The 14986-nt window shown below is 36.0% G+C and overlaps 1 protein-coding gene across 2 annotated transcripts in view; it reads left to right on the top strand.

Annotated features, from left to right (window-relative positions):
* GTDC1 (glycosyltransferase like domain containing 1) overlaps positions 1-14986 on the top strand; it is a 383166-nt gene that overhangs the window by 180279 nt on the left and 187901 nt on the right. For both annotated transcript variants that reach the window (XM_025405484.1, XM_025405483.1), the window contains 2 exons: positions 4900-5067; positions 8560-8733. In XM_025405484.1, coding sequence (XP_025261269.1) covers positions 8600-8733 — 134 coding nt within the window. In that variant the 5' untranslated portion in view covers positions 4900-5067; positions 8560-8599. The remainder of the gene's footprint in view (positions 1-4899; positions 5068-8559; positions 8734-14986) is intronic.

Here is a 14986-nt window from a genome sequence, read left to right as displayed (position 1 = left end):
GTAGGTATCAAGGAACAGGAACCCACGAGAAACAATGAAAGAACCGAGGCTTAGGTAATAAGTCTTAGCAACATGAATCTAGACCAAGAGTTTAGGTATTGAGCAAAGTGACAAAGCTGGAAGAATTTACTCTTTTGTCAAAGGCCTCCTGAAGCCATGCAAGAAACTGTATATGAGTGGTAACACAGCCCAAACTGGCATCTGTGTTAAATTGTATACTCTATCTTATTATGTCATAAATAGCTTCAGGAGAGGAGGGGTGCCTATTGAAAAGATTTCATGGGGCAAGAGTGAGATGACCTAGCCCATGAAGAATCATTACTAAAATGTATGGACAGTGGCTGGAATATTGAATGCTTGCCCTCTGTTAACTCATTTCACTTCCCTTCTGTGCCATTCAAGATATAAAAGTGTGTATCTTGATGGTGATGGTCACACTACTACTGTCCTTAGGTATATTTCAGCTTTTCTTTTTACATATTAAGTAAATAGGGTAAAAGGCAAACAACTGATTTATTCAAACTGAGCAGAAAAGAATAAAATATTTAATTTCGAATTTCATTGTGTTTCGCTGTTTTGGATTCCTTAAAGGTATATGACTTAAAATGTAGATACAATGTATATTGGAAGCAATCGAAACATGTATACAGGTCCTATTCCCAAATACATGGAATGGTGTTAATGTGCTTGCAGCATAGAGCCATTTTGGTTAGACGATTATAGTAGCAGCTTACTTGTACTTTTGGTGAAATGGTAAGCTAATGATGTAGCCGTTAATTTGAATTTAGCAGACATTTAAAATACAGGTTTCTCTTACAGAGACAATAGTTGCAATTTAAAGCTCTTTGGTGGTCTAAAAACAGCTTAATTCTGTAGTAGCATGGTAATAAGTACTAATCCAGCTTATACAGTGATTGTAGTATGTCATGTTTGTGAAAGATTGCTCAACTGCTTTCTCTGGGTTTTATGTTAATTTAAAAATAGTAAACATAAAACCTTATAACATCTTCATGCTGAGATAAACTGTTCAATTTAACTTGTGCTCAAGCAGCAGCTGTCAGGAATTACCTTGTTCCTCGTGGTTTTTGCTATCACCTTGTGTCCTTTCCTGCTAGAGACACACTGTGGGATGATAAAGTGCACCTTGTTAGGATTTATTGCTTAAATAATACCTGAGGCAAGATGAGCATTGGTAGCCCGGGGATTAGCTGCTGATCAAGTGATGTCATTCACTGTATTATAATCAACTTTTAAAAATTGATAGTAGTAAATTTTGATTTATTAAATTTTGTATTGCCTATGGATTGCCTGCATTCCCTTTGTGGGCATATTCATTACTTCTTTTTGGATGTTGTTGAGCTAAATATTTGAGAAATTGCTTATTGACCACTTTACCATTTTACAAGCAAGAAAAGCAAAGAGAAATGATGGAGATAATTTCCACTATTTAAAACTAGTGAGGGTTATTTCAAGATTAGTTATACAAATAGAGTGAATTTTCTTTTAATGATTAAACAAACTGAAAGAAGTGTTGGCATGGGCAGTCTCAAATGGTGAATATTATGAAAATTATTGTTGTTGGCCGGGCGCGATGACTCACGCCTGTAATCCCGGCACTTTTGGAGGCCGAGGCGGGCGGATCACGAGGTCAGGAGATCGAGATCATCCTGGCTAACATTGTGAAACCCTGTCTCTACTAAAAATACAAAAAATTAGCTGGGCGTGGTGGCGGGTGCCTTAGTCCCAGCTACTCGGGAGGCTGAGGCAGGAGAATGGCGTGAACCCAGGAGGTGGAGCTTGCAGGGAGCCGAGATGGTGCCACTGCACTCCAGCCTGGGCAACTGAGCGAGACTGCGTCTCAAAAAAAAAAAAAAAATTATTGTTATTTCTCATATGAATATATTGCCTTCTTTTATTTGGAAGGTTTTCTTTGGAAGGCTGGTTGGATTCTTTGGTTGTGGATAAGCTGGTGGGTAGGGGGACATGTGGTAGAAATAGAGTGAAGGGCTCCTCTCTGTTAAACATTAGCTATAGATAATTCACCCTGAGGGTAATCCTCATGTAGAAATTAACAGTTGGAATATGGCTAGAAATACAGATATGATGGGTTTATTGTTTATGGAATATAGAACTTTTTTCTTCTACTTACTGCCATTTAATGCCTGTTACTTCAAATGTGTAGTTTTATAAATGTATAACTTACCCAAAATTTGCAGTAGGACAATGTCTTGCTCCATAAAATCTTTTTATTAGACTCTCCCCTTCCCCTGAAGCTATGAATTACTACACACCTGTTCACATAGATTAATCAATTGTTAATGTGTTTGCACATTTTTAATTTTTCTATCTCTGTAAATATATACATATTAATATTTATTATTAGCAGTAGCATTTTGGCTGAACTATTTAATAATTAACTGCAGACAACATGGCATTTCACATCTAAATAATTTGACATGAATCTCCTAAGAATAAGATTATTCTCCTACATAACTGTAATAAAATTATTGTATTTAATAAAGATTGACAAAAACTTGCAGTCTTATATTCAGCCCACATTCAGATTTTTCCTATTGTCCTAATAATGTCCTTACTAGGTGTGCTTTCCCCTTCCAGTATCCAGTGAAGGATCACTTACTGGATTTTGTTTTGGGTGTCTTTATTTCCTTTAATCTAGATTTTTTTCTTTTATGATATGGCATTTTTAGAGATCCAGTGAATTATTTTGCAGAATATTTGTCTGGTTATTCCTTACCAAATTCAGATTAGGCATTTTTGGCAGGAATACTACACTGATGATTTGTATCTTTCTCAATGTATCACATTTAGAAATACAGGATATCACTTTGTCCCATTATTGGTCATAGAAAGTTTGATCACTTGGTTAAATTGATTTCTACCAGATTTCCCCATCATAAAAGGTATATTTTTGTAATTAATAACTCATATGAAGGCTTCTTTTAATGCATTTTTCTGCCTTGTGTGTGAAAAAAAAATTGTGCTTGCCCAGGTGATAATGATTAAGAATGGGCTTCATTGCTTCCAGTAATATGTATGGTCAGGGATGGGGATAGTAAGAAAGAATAGAAGGAGAGGAGAAAGGATTACTCTGTAACTAGACCTACAAGTTGCCATGTATTCCCTTTTAAGGAAAGTATTGTTTGAAATTAATATTTTGTTGCTTTGTCTGCTGAAGATGATATTTTTAGGTAAGCAAATATCTTCATGTTTCAGAATTTTCAATATAAGTTTTAGAGAGGCTTATATGTGATAGTGGTAGGGGGAATATGTTTGGACAAAATAGGGCATTGTTTGGCTATAATTTTTTTTTATTTGGGTATAGCCAGACAAGTTTAAAAAAATAAATGCATCTCCTTGGTAAGATTTTTTTTCCCTTAAAGAGATAAATTATAACATTAATATAGCTATGTAGGTTTGAAGAGGGATTGCTGGCTTTTGGTCTTACGTGCCTCTTTTAGCCCATGAAGAAGACACTTGAATTCCTACTTGTGATATATGTATTTATTATGTAATCATTCTTCTTATGTGAAAGGCTAGTGCAGCAGATCGTATAAACACCTGAAGTTAGCCATTTGGCCTGTCAGCAAGGGAGGATTTATAGTAGTTGTAATCATGGTAATAACAAGGATGATATTTTGTATTTATTAAGTACAGAAAAAAGCACTTGCAATGTAAGTGGTCCGCAACCAATTCATATCTGTGGTGTAATGAAAAGCAGTTTGAGCTCTTAGAAGACCAGCAGTCTCTCTGCTTTGCCACTTTCTACCAGTGTGATCCTAGAAAAAACTCTTAACCTTCTTGAACCTGATTTTTTAGAATGGGAATTAAAGCTATAAAGGTCAAATTATGTTACATTATATTATAAAGGTGGCATTCTATCAAAATTGTGCCATCTAAATGTCCTCAGCTGCTCAAGACCTGTACTTTGTCCCTCTTTTGTGTCCATATGCAATAGGTACCTCATTAGGGAAACATTTCCAGGTTGTCCCAGACAATTAGAATTGCTTTCTGTTTGTTTCTCTAATGTTTTGTGTATGTCTGTATTACAGGCAGCATTTATCCTGCTGAGCTGTCTTGTTCATCTTTTCTGTTCTTCCTGGTTAGACCCTGGCACATAGTAGGCATTTAGTAAATATATGTGGAATGAGAGAGTAAATTGACACTTTTTTTCATTTATAAACATGGATAGGCAAGCTTTCAGTTTCCCTTTTTCCCTAAAGATAAGGAATCAGCCTTTCATCAAATTTTTATATTTGTGCTTTATTAAGGGATTTTACAGATCATGCATCTGGTACCATTAGCAGTCCAGTAATGGAGAAGAAAAGATGTTTTTAAAAATACAAGTATTGTAAGATACTTTACAAGTGAGGGGAGGGTAAGAAAACATGCCAAGAGAAAAAGACCATACTAGATAAGCCTATTGCATAAATCAAAAGGGTTTATGTCATAACATGAACATGTGCCATTCCTGCTCATACATTGAATTTCAGTAGTTGGTTGCATAAAGAAGGAAAGTGTAATGAAACTGGCAAGCAAAGTATTCCCCAGTCAGCCTTATCTTTGTTCCATTTGTCCTTCAGATAGAGCTTTTCTTGCCTTTTTCAATAAAATCCATCCGGCTTTTTTTTTTTTTAAACATTTCTCAGTAACTGCACTGAGAAGACCAGTGAGATTCGGGGACTTTATAGTTCTAAGCAGCTGCTTTTTAAGAGATCAAAACTTAGAATGCTGCTACATGGTATTAAGGCTCAACTATTGATGTGTCCCTATAGGGGATGTGTTTTTCTTGGGGTGGGAAGAGGAAAGAGGAGAGAAGAGCAAAGCATGACCCCTTCAAACATACTTGGGACAGTAAACCCCAATTTTCTTGTTTCCTAGGACCCTCTTTGCAAGTTCAGTGCTTAACCTGACCGAACTGGCTGCCCTTCGGCCTGACCTTGGGAAACTGAAAACGATTCTGTATTTTCACGAGAACCAGTTGATATATCCTGTCAAGAAATGTCAGGAGAGGGATTTCCAGTATGGATACAACCAAATTCTTTCATGGTAGGTATACATTGTATCATTGTATTTGGCCCTTTGCTACCTTTTTCTTTGTAGGTGGTTACATTTTAAATCTGGAGACCTACTACCATACACCTTTTTAAAAAACACCATAAGGTAGGTACAGATATTTAAACAATTCTTCCTTCTGCAGTATATGTAAGTTCACTAATCATTTTATAAAAATACATATATGTAACAATCTAATTATATGTTGAGCTAATTATCTATTTTTCACAACATTCAAAATAGAATTAAAAGGTTGGCAGGGACCTTCACCCCTTGATTTCATAATCTATTGCTTAAGGCATTTAGAAAGTGCAGTTAGTCAACTCTTACTTACTAATCATGATCACTGTATTCAGCTAAAATCAAAATAGAGTTTTACAGAAAAATAAAAATTAAAGCATAATGGAGCAACTTGGGGTTTTGCCTCCCCCGCCTTTTTATTTTATTGTAAGACAGAGACGAGTATGGAAAATGAATCTTTAGGTAGTGCTTTCTTTTTTCCCTCATTGAGTCTTCTGAAATGACACAGCCTTAAAATACCATGACATTTTAAAGGTGATGGTCCTTCTCTATTGTTACTTCGACAAAGTGTATCTCCTGAAGCTTAGTTAATGAAAGAAGTTAATAACAATTCTGAAATGGCTTTGCTATTGGATCCTATTCACATAACTGCAACAGTCAAACGGAATCTGTTTGTCAGTGATTTTGTACATTTTATTCATCTTTATTAACAGCTATTAGCAGCTGGGTTTGATGATGTGTTTATACAGACCCCCAACTCTTGCAAGAATGTTTCATAGTTTAGTTGACATAGAAAAACGCTATATAGTAATAATTCTGTGTTGTGTGCATTTTGTGAATGTTTTCCTACAATCATTTTTACAAGCTGCTTCAATTGTGAAGTAGCAGTGCTATCAAAATAGAGTGGAACTGCTTCACGTCAAATGTCTCATAAAAAAAAGCAGCCGTTTTAAAATTTCATAATAAAATTAAAATACTTTATATTGAAGCAGAGAAGGAAAATATGTTTTAAAAATGAAAATAAAATCATTTTGTGCTTTATCAATATGGGAAACATTTGTAATATTCTTTTGATTTCTTGAATTAGCATCATTCTTTTCCTCAGATAGTATGTTTATTACCCCTGAGAAATCACTGGGAAAAAAACTAAGTCTATTTTTCCCTTTATGGGTGGCTTTAAAGTTAATGGAAGTTACATCCACTCATATCAGGGAGGAAATGTACCAAAAAGGATATTTCTGTAAACTATCTTGGATCTTTAATTTAGCATAGACTGGATTTTTAAGAATGTTAAGTTGTTGGGTCACATGCCCTTTGAGGGAAGCTGTCTAAAACAATTCAGCTCTCGATTCCCCCTCATTTTCACAAAACATTGTTTTTGCTCATAGGCAATGAGACTATAAAAGTTTTGTACATGATTTTTCAGCATTGCGTTTCTCAAGAGGGTAAACTTATAGACAAGCTTGGAGAAAGAGAAGTGGACTTCATCATCAGTTGGCTTCTTAATGGGGAAAAAATGGTTCACAGTTGTCCAGAGGAAAAATAAGAGTGTCAAAAGGCAATCCTGTTCAGATTCTCTTTGAAAAGTATGACTCCTGCTTCCTCACATGTTTCTTTAGTTTTCTTGCTGACTTCTGCTTTTTTGGCACTGTCAGACTTCTTTCTTGACTGTGTGGCAGTTAAGGACTTCAAAGATGACTGGCATAAGTACTCACCTTAAACAGTGGTTTCACTAACCCTCTGACTTATGAACACATGTCACAACTGTATATTATGACCTGTAGGTCGTTATTACAATATGTGACATATGGTGAAAACAGACTAGCTGTAAAACATCCTTCAACTTTTGGTATATTGTTATCTTGGCTTCCTTATTGCTTAGTGTTGTGTCAGCACTTCTGTGACATTCCTTTGTATTATTCATGTTGTAATCACCCGCACCCCCCAAATTTGCACTAGGTAGCAACTGATAAACAATACTTGTATGGAAAATCAGTTTTTTTTCGGGGGGGCATGGGAGTAGCAGGCCAACACTCTTTTTGTTCATTTTTTATTCTGCTATATATTAACGTTGTAATAGTAAATTTGGCTGTCTCAGCAAATATGACTTAAACGAAACTGACGATTGACTATGGCATTCCTATTCTATAAGCTCTACTTATTCTGTGGTGTTCTGCAGTCCTTTGGACATAACATGTCTTCTTTCCAGTAGTATTGATCTATCATTTTTAGGGTAGAATAAAACCAATTGCTTTGTCCCTTTAATCTTGTATACAGATGCTCCTCAACTTAGGATAGGATTACAGCCTTGTAAATCCATTATTGTGAGTTGAGAATATTATAAGTTGAAATGCATTTAATACAACTAGCCTATGGAACATCATAGCTTAGCCTAACTTACCTTTAACATATTCAGAATACTTATATTAGCCTACAATTGGGCAAAATCATCTGGCAGCACAGGCCACTGTAGAGTATTGGTTGTTTACCCTTGTGATCATGTGGCTCACTGAGATTTGTACCTCACTGCTGCTGCCCAGCATCGTGAGAGAATATTGTGCACATACCATTAGCCCAGGACAAGATAAAAATTCAGTTTTCGAAGTATGGTTTTAATTGAATGTATATTACATTTTCACCATTGTGAAGTTAAAAAAATCTTAAGTTTGAACCATTGTTGTTGCGGACTGGTATTATTACATTTATTTTGTTGAATTCAAAGGTCCATGGTGTTGCGGTGCTTTATAATTTATATGTACCTTTATGTAATCAGTTAGGACCTAGTGATCTGGATTTCTGGATCCATTTCTACCAATTTCTTCTATTTCTCTAGCTAGCCCAATATAATATAATATGATAGTGAAACAAATTATTTTGGGATACCATAATCCTTTCTGTGTAGTCCCAGAAATTTCAAAAACTTGAAGTAAAGGCTAAAGCAAGAAGTAGACTTTAACCAAATAGTGCTGAAGGTATCATGCCCTAGTATGAAAATAGTTTTGTCTGAATTAGTCTCCTTGAAGTTAGTGAGAAGTGTGACAGATGTTCTGTTCTCGGTAGTATGGTGTAAAACGATGCACATCACTGACATAGAAATTCAACATGGGTAGTTGGGCCATGAAGAAAAAGGAATTGCTGTACTTAATGTTGTTGATAATATAGAAAGTTCCTGGCATTGTGGAAAAATATGCTTTGGTTTGGAGTCTCATGCAATCCCATTAAATCATTCCATTTCCCTATTGCCTTTCCAGTCTGATGCCACCAATCAACTCCCTGTGATATAACAGTAGTGAAACTAACTTAGCTCTTAGAGACATTTTGGTAGATACTGATGTGAAATGAAGAGTTCTTTGCAAACCTAAGGTGCAGTAAAAACTCTGATTAATCCATAGAGGTCTTAGGTTGATAAAAATTACTCTGAATGAGTCTGGGCTCATCATTTGCATTTGTCTTTTACCTTAATAGCCTGGTGGCTGATGTGGTTGTATTCAACTCAGTTTTTAATATGGAATCATTTCTCACTTCCATTGGAAAATTTATGAAGCTGATTCCTGATCACAGACCCAAGGATCTGGAAAGCATCATCAGACCCAAGTGCCAAGTTATTTACTTTCCCATCAGGTTTCCTGATGTGAGCAGGTCAGTATGTTCGACTCTGTTCTCAATATTGTGTCATAAATTATTACTTAAGTGTATAGAAATTGATGTTCTTCATGCCAGTTTTAACTTTTCAGCCTAAGTATGGTTAATTAGAGAATTTAGTTCTATCTTACCATGCTGTGATTTACAAAGATTTTAAATCATCATGTGTCTAACCCATCACTAAATAGTTCAGATATTGAGTCCTTCCTTTCTTTCCTTTTATTTATTTGTTTGTCAAAACAGCCTGGTGTTTTGCTTCTTTATTTTTTTTGTTACAGAAGTCATTGTCAAGCATATTTCTCAACCTTTGCATTCAGCTTATGTCCTTTGATTTATATATATAATAACTGGTCTAGATAAGTCAATGTTAAATCTCACTACTTGGATTAATTCATTTCCGATACTATTTTCTTTTATTTTTTTCTTTATTTTTAATTATTTATATTATCTTAATAAAGAGTTAAGTCTTCTGTATTGGTTTACAAATGTACCTGATTGCCATTTCTCTTTCTTAGTTACTAAGGACATTTTTTTTTATTACCCTTGTTGCTGGGCCCACCTTGAATTAGCAGTGGATGATGTGGCTCAAAGGGAACATTCTGGAATTCCTTTTCACTTTTGATTAAACCTAGAAAACCTGTTTTTACTACCACTAGGAATATTTCTCCCTTGTGAACAGAAAGTTTACTTCAGCGGGACTCACACTAGCGGGAGACACTGCTGTTTTTTACTGACTGCTTTCTTAAAAGAGTTCAGGAACAGCTGTTTCATCCTCATCCCTGCAATGAAGGCAGGAAATGATTTAATATCCAAACATGCTATGCAAGAGGTCAGCATTAACTTCTATGTTCTGCACTACTGACTTCACCCATAGTTTGCTGTAGAAATGGTAGTCCTCATCTACACCCCTATTGCTGATTTATTTGAGTGTCTTATTTGTTAATATTTCACCGAAGAAAAATCTGCCCCATAGAAAATCAAGCTAGTGAGTCATAAAATTTAAGTTAGACCATCTTGCTTAATCTTTATAGAGTACAGGAAACAGAGGCCCAGAGAAGTAGAGATTGGCTTGTATTCACCTTGTCATTGTCACAGACTGGATTAACATCTAGGCTTTATGACTTCTGATTCCAATTTCTACTTACCATTCAAGCATCCTGTCATTACAGGTCATTTGTCAAAAACAGTTTATGATTTATTTGCTGTTTTGAAAACTGTAAAGCTAAGTGGAGCCATGATCACAAGCAATTTTCAGAATATATATGTAATTATGTATATTATCTGTATGTATTTGTGCATACAGTTTTCTTATGTGTGATGAGAGAACTTCAACTTTTGAAAACTGTAATAGTTATACTTTGCCTGTGATTAACTAGAGCAGTTATATATCTGAATTTTAAAAAATATGAACCTTATATTTTGACATGTTTTAAGGATTTTTAACATCACATATAGGCAAAGCGTATATCTATAAGTGTGTTGATGGTTATAGCTCCTCTTAATTATTACTGCCATAGAATTCTAAGTAAATGTTTTAAAATTCATTTACATCAGATATGTTTCTGCAACATCTTATGTTTAATATACCTGTGGCAGTTGAATAGTTTATTAATTTGGATGATATTACCATAAAGGAATCTAGCTGAATAGAAAAAGGTTAAGAAATATTGTGGCCAAGATAACATTCATAAGCAAGGAGTGTTATTTGAATTATTTTCAAATGGTAATTTGCTTTATGCAACCCAAACTCATATAGTGTAAGTAAGTGATTATTTGCATGAATGACAATCATTCTAAAGCCTGCAGTTTCAAAACCGTATTATTTTGTTGAGATGTTGAAAAGTATTTAGTAATTCCAAAAGCAAAATAACCAAGGTGATTAAAAAATATATTTGAAGGCTTGTATCTTTCTCCCAATCCAAATATTATTTGGTCATGGGAAAAAATGAATTTAACTAAAAACAAAGCAGAAGATACAGTTAAATTATTAATCATTGTGCTATATAATATAATGGATATTAATTAGAGAGGGGAGAAAAGCCATATTTCCAACAAAATAAATGAAGATTTTTAGAGTTTCTGTCTGTTAAAACTCAGAGCATGTCTGTCACTTCGGTGGTTTCACTAATATTGGATTCATGGCACCTACTGCTACCTCTTGCCTTCCTCACTCATCTCCTGCGTCACTCCAAAGACCAGATAAATAGCAAGAGAGTGTATTCCCTTGAAAACATTTCATTATCTGTATTGAATATTTTGGGATGGGAAAGCTCTTAGATGCTGTAGTCACGTATACGTGTATTGAGTTTTGACCACCACTTACTAGCTGTGTGATCTGTACCTGTGGAATGACCTTGCACTTAGGTTTGTTAATGGTTGTGATTAAACCATCTCATAGGGATGATGCAGTGATTAAATGAAATAATGTATACCATGTACCTAGGATAGTGCTTAGCATACAGTAGACCCACAATAAAAGGTTATTTTATCTTATTACCCCCCCATTAATTTATAACCTAGCACATTTATTGGCATCTGAATATAGAGGACTATCTTCCCTCCACCCCTTACCATCCTATAATTGACACATGAAAAGAGAACTACTCTTCTAAAAGCTGAATCTAATATAAATAAGGAGATTGGTTTTGTTTATTTTCTTTATCACCTTGAGTCAAACAATCCTTTGGCCTCACGAGACCCTACCATCCATTGATTGAGCCAACTTAATTTCACTCTTGTCCTATTTTCTCTTTCTTTGTCCAGCTTAACTTTCTTATTCCATCATTATGTTTACTCCCTTGCATATCCTCTCAAATCTTTTACACCTTTTGTTTCATATTTGATTGGCAAAAACCCTCGTCTGTTTAAATCTATGTGTTCATACACTTTCTTCCTATAATCATGGACTAAACATGACTGGAGAAAAGCATGTCATACTTATTAGCATGTTCTAAATGTATGACTCCTAAGATTCAGATGGGCCCTTTGAGCTACCTGGCAAGCATTTCCCTTCTTCTAGATAATTATGCCTTCTACTTTTTAAAGAACACTCCAGTACCAAATCTTCTATCTTCATTCTCAGCTGATGACTGAGGAAATAGAAGCAATCAGAAGACAACTTTTATTTATTGATACTACCAGGTCCACCCAATTATGTGCTTCTTCTGGGTGCATATTCTCCATCTTCTCACCTGTTACTGGGGATGAGCTGACCTCGCTTCTGTGTAAGGCCCCATCGCCACTTTTCCAGAACTCATCCATCCCACATACTCAAGGCCTATTGTCCTGGCAGTTTTTCCTGGTCTATTCTGCATCATCAGTTTTCCTTTCTTCTGAATTATTCTTATTTTTCTTTTGTCTGAATTATTTCTATTAACATACAAAACTATTACTATTTCTTTCATCTTAAACTTTTTTTTCTCCCTATTCCACTTCCCGCTTCTACTACCTCATTTCTCTCCTTCTCTTAGTAGCAAAACCTCTTAAAAGAGTTATTTATACTTGTTCCTTCCTCCTGTTTTGAGTGAAAAGTATTCCACTGAAATTGTTTTAGTCAGGGTCACCACTGTCTCTAAATCCTGTGTTCAGTTCGTAGTCCGCATCTTACTTATCATAGCAGCAGCATTTGACACACCATGACACATTCTTCACTTGTCTGAGCACACATAGTCCCCTGATTTTCACACAGACTGCTGCTTCTCAGGCTCCTTTGCTGGGTTCCTCATCATCGTCCTGACTTTTTTACATTGAAGCCACTTTGGCATTCTTGACACTTAAGGGGTTGGTGGAGGAAGAGCCCAAGATTGAAGTGAGAAGAATAAGTAAGAGTCAGGAGGTCAACGCTGAAATAATTATCCTGTGGAACAAAGGGGAGAGAGTTCTAAGGAGATAATCATTAGTGAATTCACAGCAGTGAGGTTAAGTAAAGTGATGACTAAAAAGCGTCCTTGAATTTGACCATTAAAAGGTCAGTGGCATCCACCCTGCATTCTATTAAGTCACAGAAAAGTTTCATGTGTATTCTCACAGCCAAAGAAACTTAGGATTCAGGTCTGGATGAGATCTGTCTCTGTCTCTGACACACACACACACACACACACACACACACACACACACACACTCCCCTTATTTTATGGATGAAGGTGCCAAGGCCCAGAGAAGTTATATGTTTTCTGGCAATCACACAGCTAGATATAGGCAGAGCAGGAACTAGAACTTGTATCTCAAAATCTTCATCCGGTGCTCAGCCCACCACTTATTGTAAGTGCAATTTCGGAGGTCTTGATTATCTGATTTTTCAGCTGACAGCAGATTAGCAGCATCAAATTGGGGGTGTGATAAAGGCAGTCTCACTGACAGCAGTAAAAAGTGACAGCTGACTGACAGCTTGACAACAAGGGAGGAGAGAGATAAACCATTTTGAAAAAAATATATGGGAAGTTAAAAAAAAAAAAAAACAAAAAACATAGCAGCCTGGAGCCATTCTATGGCAGGGCAGGCAACTCTACACATCAAATAACCCCTGCAGACATTTCTTCATGATTGTACAGCTTGTACATCAAAAGGATGACTGTGATTTATTAAGAGAGATTAAATGGTAACCAGTATGTTTCATTTTAAGAATGTAGGAAAATGCATAATCCACTTTTGGCAGAAATTATAAATGACAGCAAATGGAGTTAAACATTATACCTTACTTTAAGATGTGCATGAGCTGTGTTCCCCTAAAGGAAGACAGTACACATCTAAAGCCTTTCTTGTGCAGTTGTAATGTCTTTCAGTTTTCAGTGACCAGGAGACATGTTATTAAGCTATCTTTTTTAGATCTCCCTGATTACAGCTTTGCATTGACCAAATTTCCCTTTTCTGCTAGGTTGTAGACACTGGCTTTTTCCATACTGAAGGCTTCCAGGCCCACAAGATAGGTGGTCAACAAAGCAGATTTTGTAATACTAATACCAGAAGATAAATATGGTCCTGAGACTTGGTGAGATGAGAATTACTACTGGAATATATTGCAAAAGACTATTTTGTGTTAAAGGATATAGATTAGATTGAAAAGTCAAGCAGTTTTGCAGTGTGTTTCAAGAAGATAAATTTCCTGTGGAACTCCATGGTGCCGAGTATGTGATGGAGAGGCAGAGGAAAAAGGGAGTAATCTTGCAACCTACTAAATGAGGTGCTAAAGGAAGCCAATATTTTCCTACTTTAGGTCATGTAATTGTCATAAAGGCACGGCTTAGCAGAAGTAGGGAAATTTTAAATATCCAGACTTTTCTGCAAAAGTCTCAGTCTTATGAAATCCAAACATCTGAAGAATTTGCATCTTCCTTTCCCCTTTCCTTTCCTTTCTCCTTTCTCCTTTCTCTTTTCTCCTTTCTCCTTCCTCCTTCCACCTTTCCTTTCTCCTTCCTCCTTTCCTTTCTCCTTTCCTTTCCTTTCCTTTCCTTTTCCTTTTCCTTTCCTTTTCCCTTTCCCTTTTCCTTTTCCTTTTCCTTCTCCTTTTCCTTTTCTCTGTTCCTTCCCCTCCCCATTCCTCCCTTCCCCTCCCCTCCCTTCCCCTCTTTCCATAGCATCCCTCTCTGTCGCCCAGGCTGGAGTGCCATGAGGTGATCATGACCCATTTCAGGCTTGACCTCCTGGGCTCAAGTGACCCTCCCATTTTACCCTACTGATAGCTGGGACTGCAGGTGGGTGTCTCAACATCCAGCTAATTTTTTTTAAATTTTTTGTGGAGACAGCGTTTCACCATGTTGCCCAGGCTGGTCTCCAACTTCTGGGCTCAAGCAATCTGCCCACCTTGACCTCCCAAAGTGCTGGGTTTACAACCGTGAGCCACCTTGCTTGGCCTCACATCTTGCTTTCTGACAGTGTCATCTTTAGATGGTAGAACTAGCTATAACAACTAACCCGTATTGATTCTTACTTTATGCTCTGCATTGTACTAAGTGTATTTATCATAAATATCTTAGCATTTAATATCTTTTCAATTCTGAAAGACTTTTCCTGTTGAAGAAACTCAGGCATAGAAAATGTAAGTAAGTTTTTGCCAGTGATCACATATACAGATAGTAAAGGTATACCTAGAAACCAGATATTTTTTAATACTGTTTTAGAACCCAGACTCTTAACAATTTTGCTGTAGTTACCTGTTTCACAAAGAGAAATTCTAGTCTCTAGTACTTGACTTTGACCAGTAAAGAACAAATGATTTATAAAAGTGAAGTGACAGAAAATTTGAATGAAAATG

Source organism: Theropithecus gelada, chromosome 12 (genome assembly GCF_003255815.1).
Source record: "Theropithecus gelada isolate Dixy chromosome 12, Tgel_1.0, whole genome shotgun sequence".
Classification (NCBI taxonomy): Eukaryota; Metazoa; Chordata; class Mammalia; order Primates; family Cercopithecidae; genus Theropithecus; species Theropithecus gelada.
The sequence above is the reverse complement of the archived record's forward strand: the minus strand, read 5'-3'. Positions and strand labels throughout refer to the sequence as shown.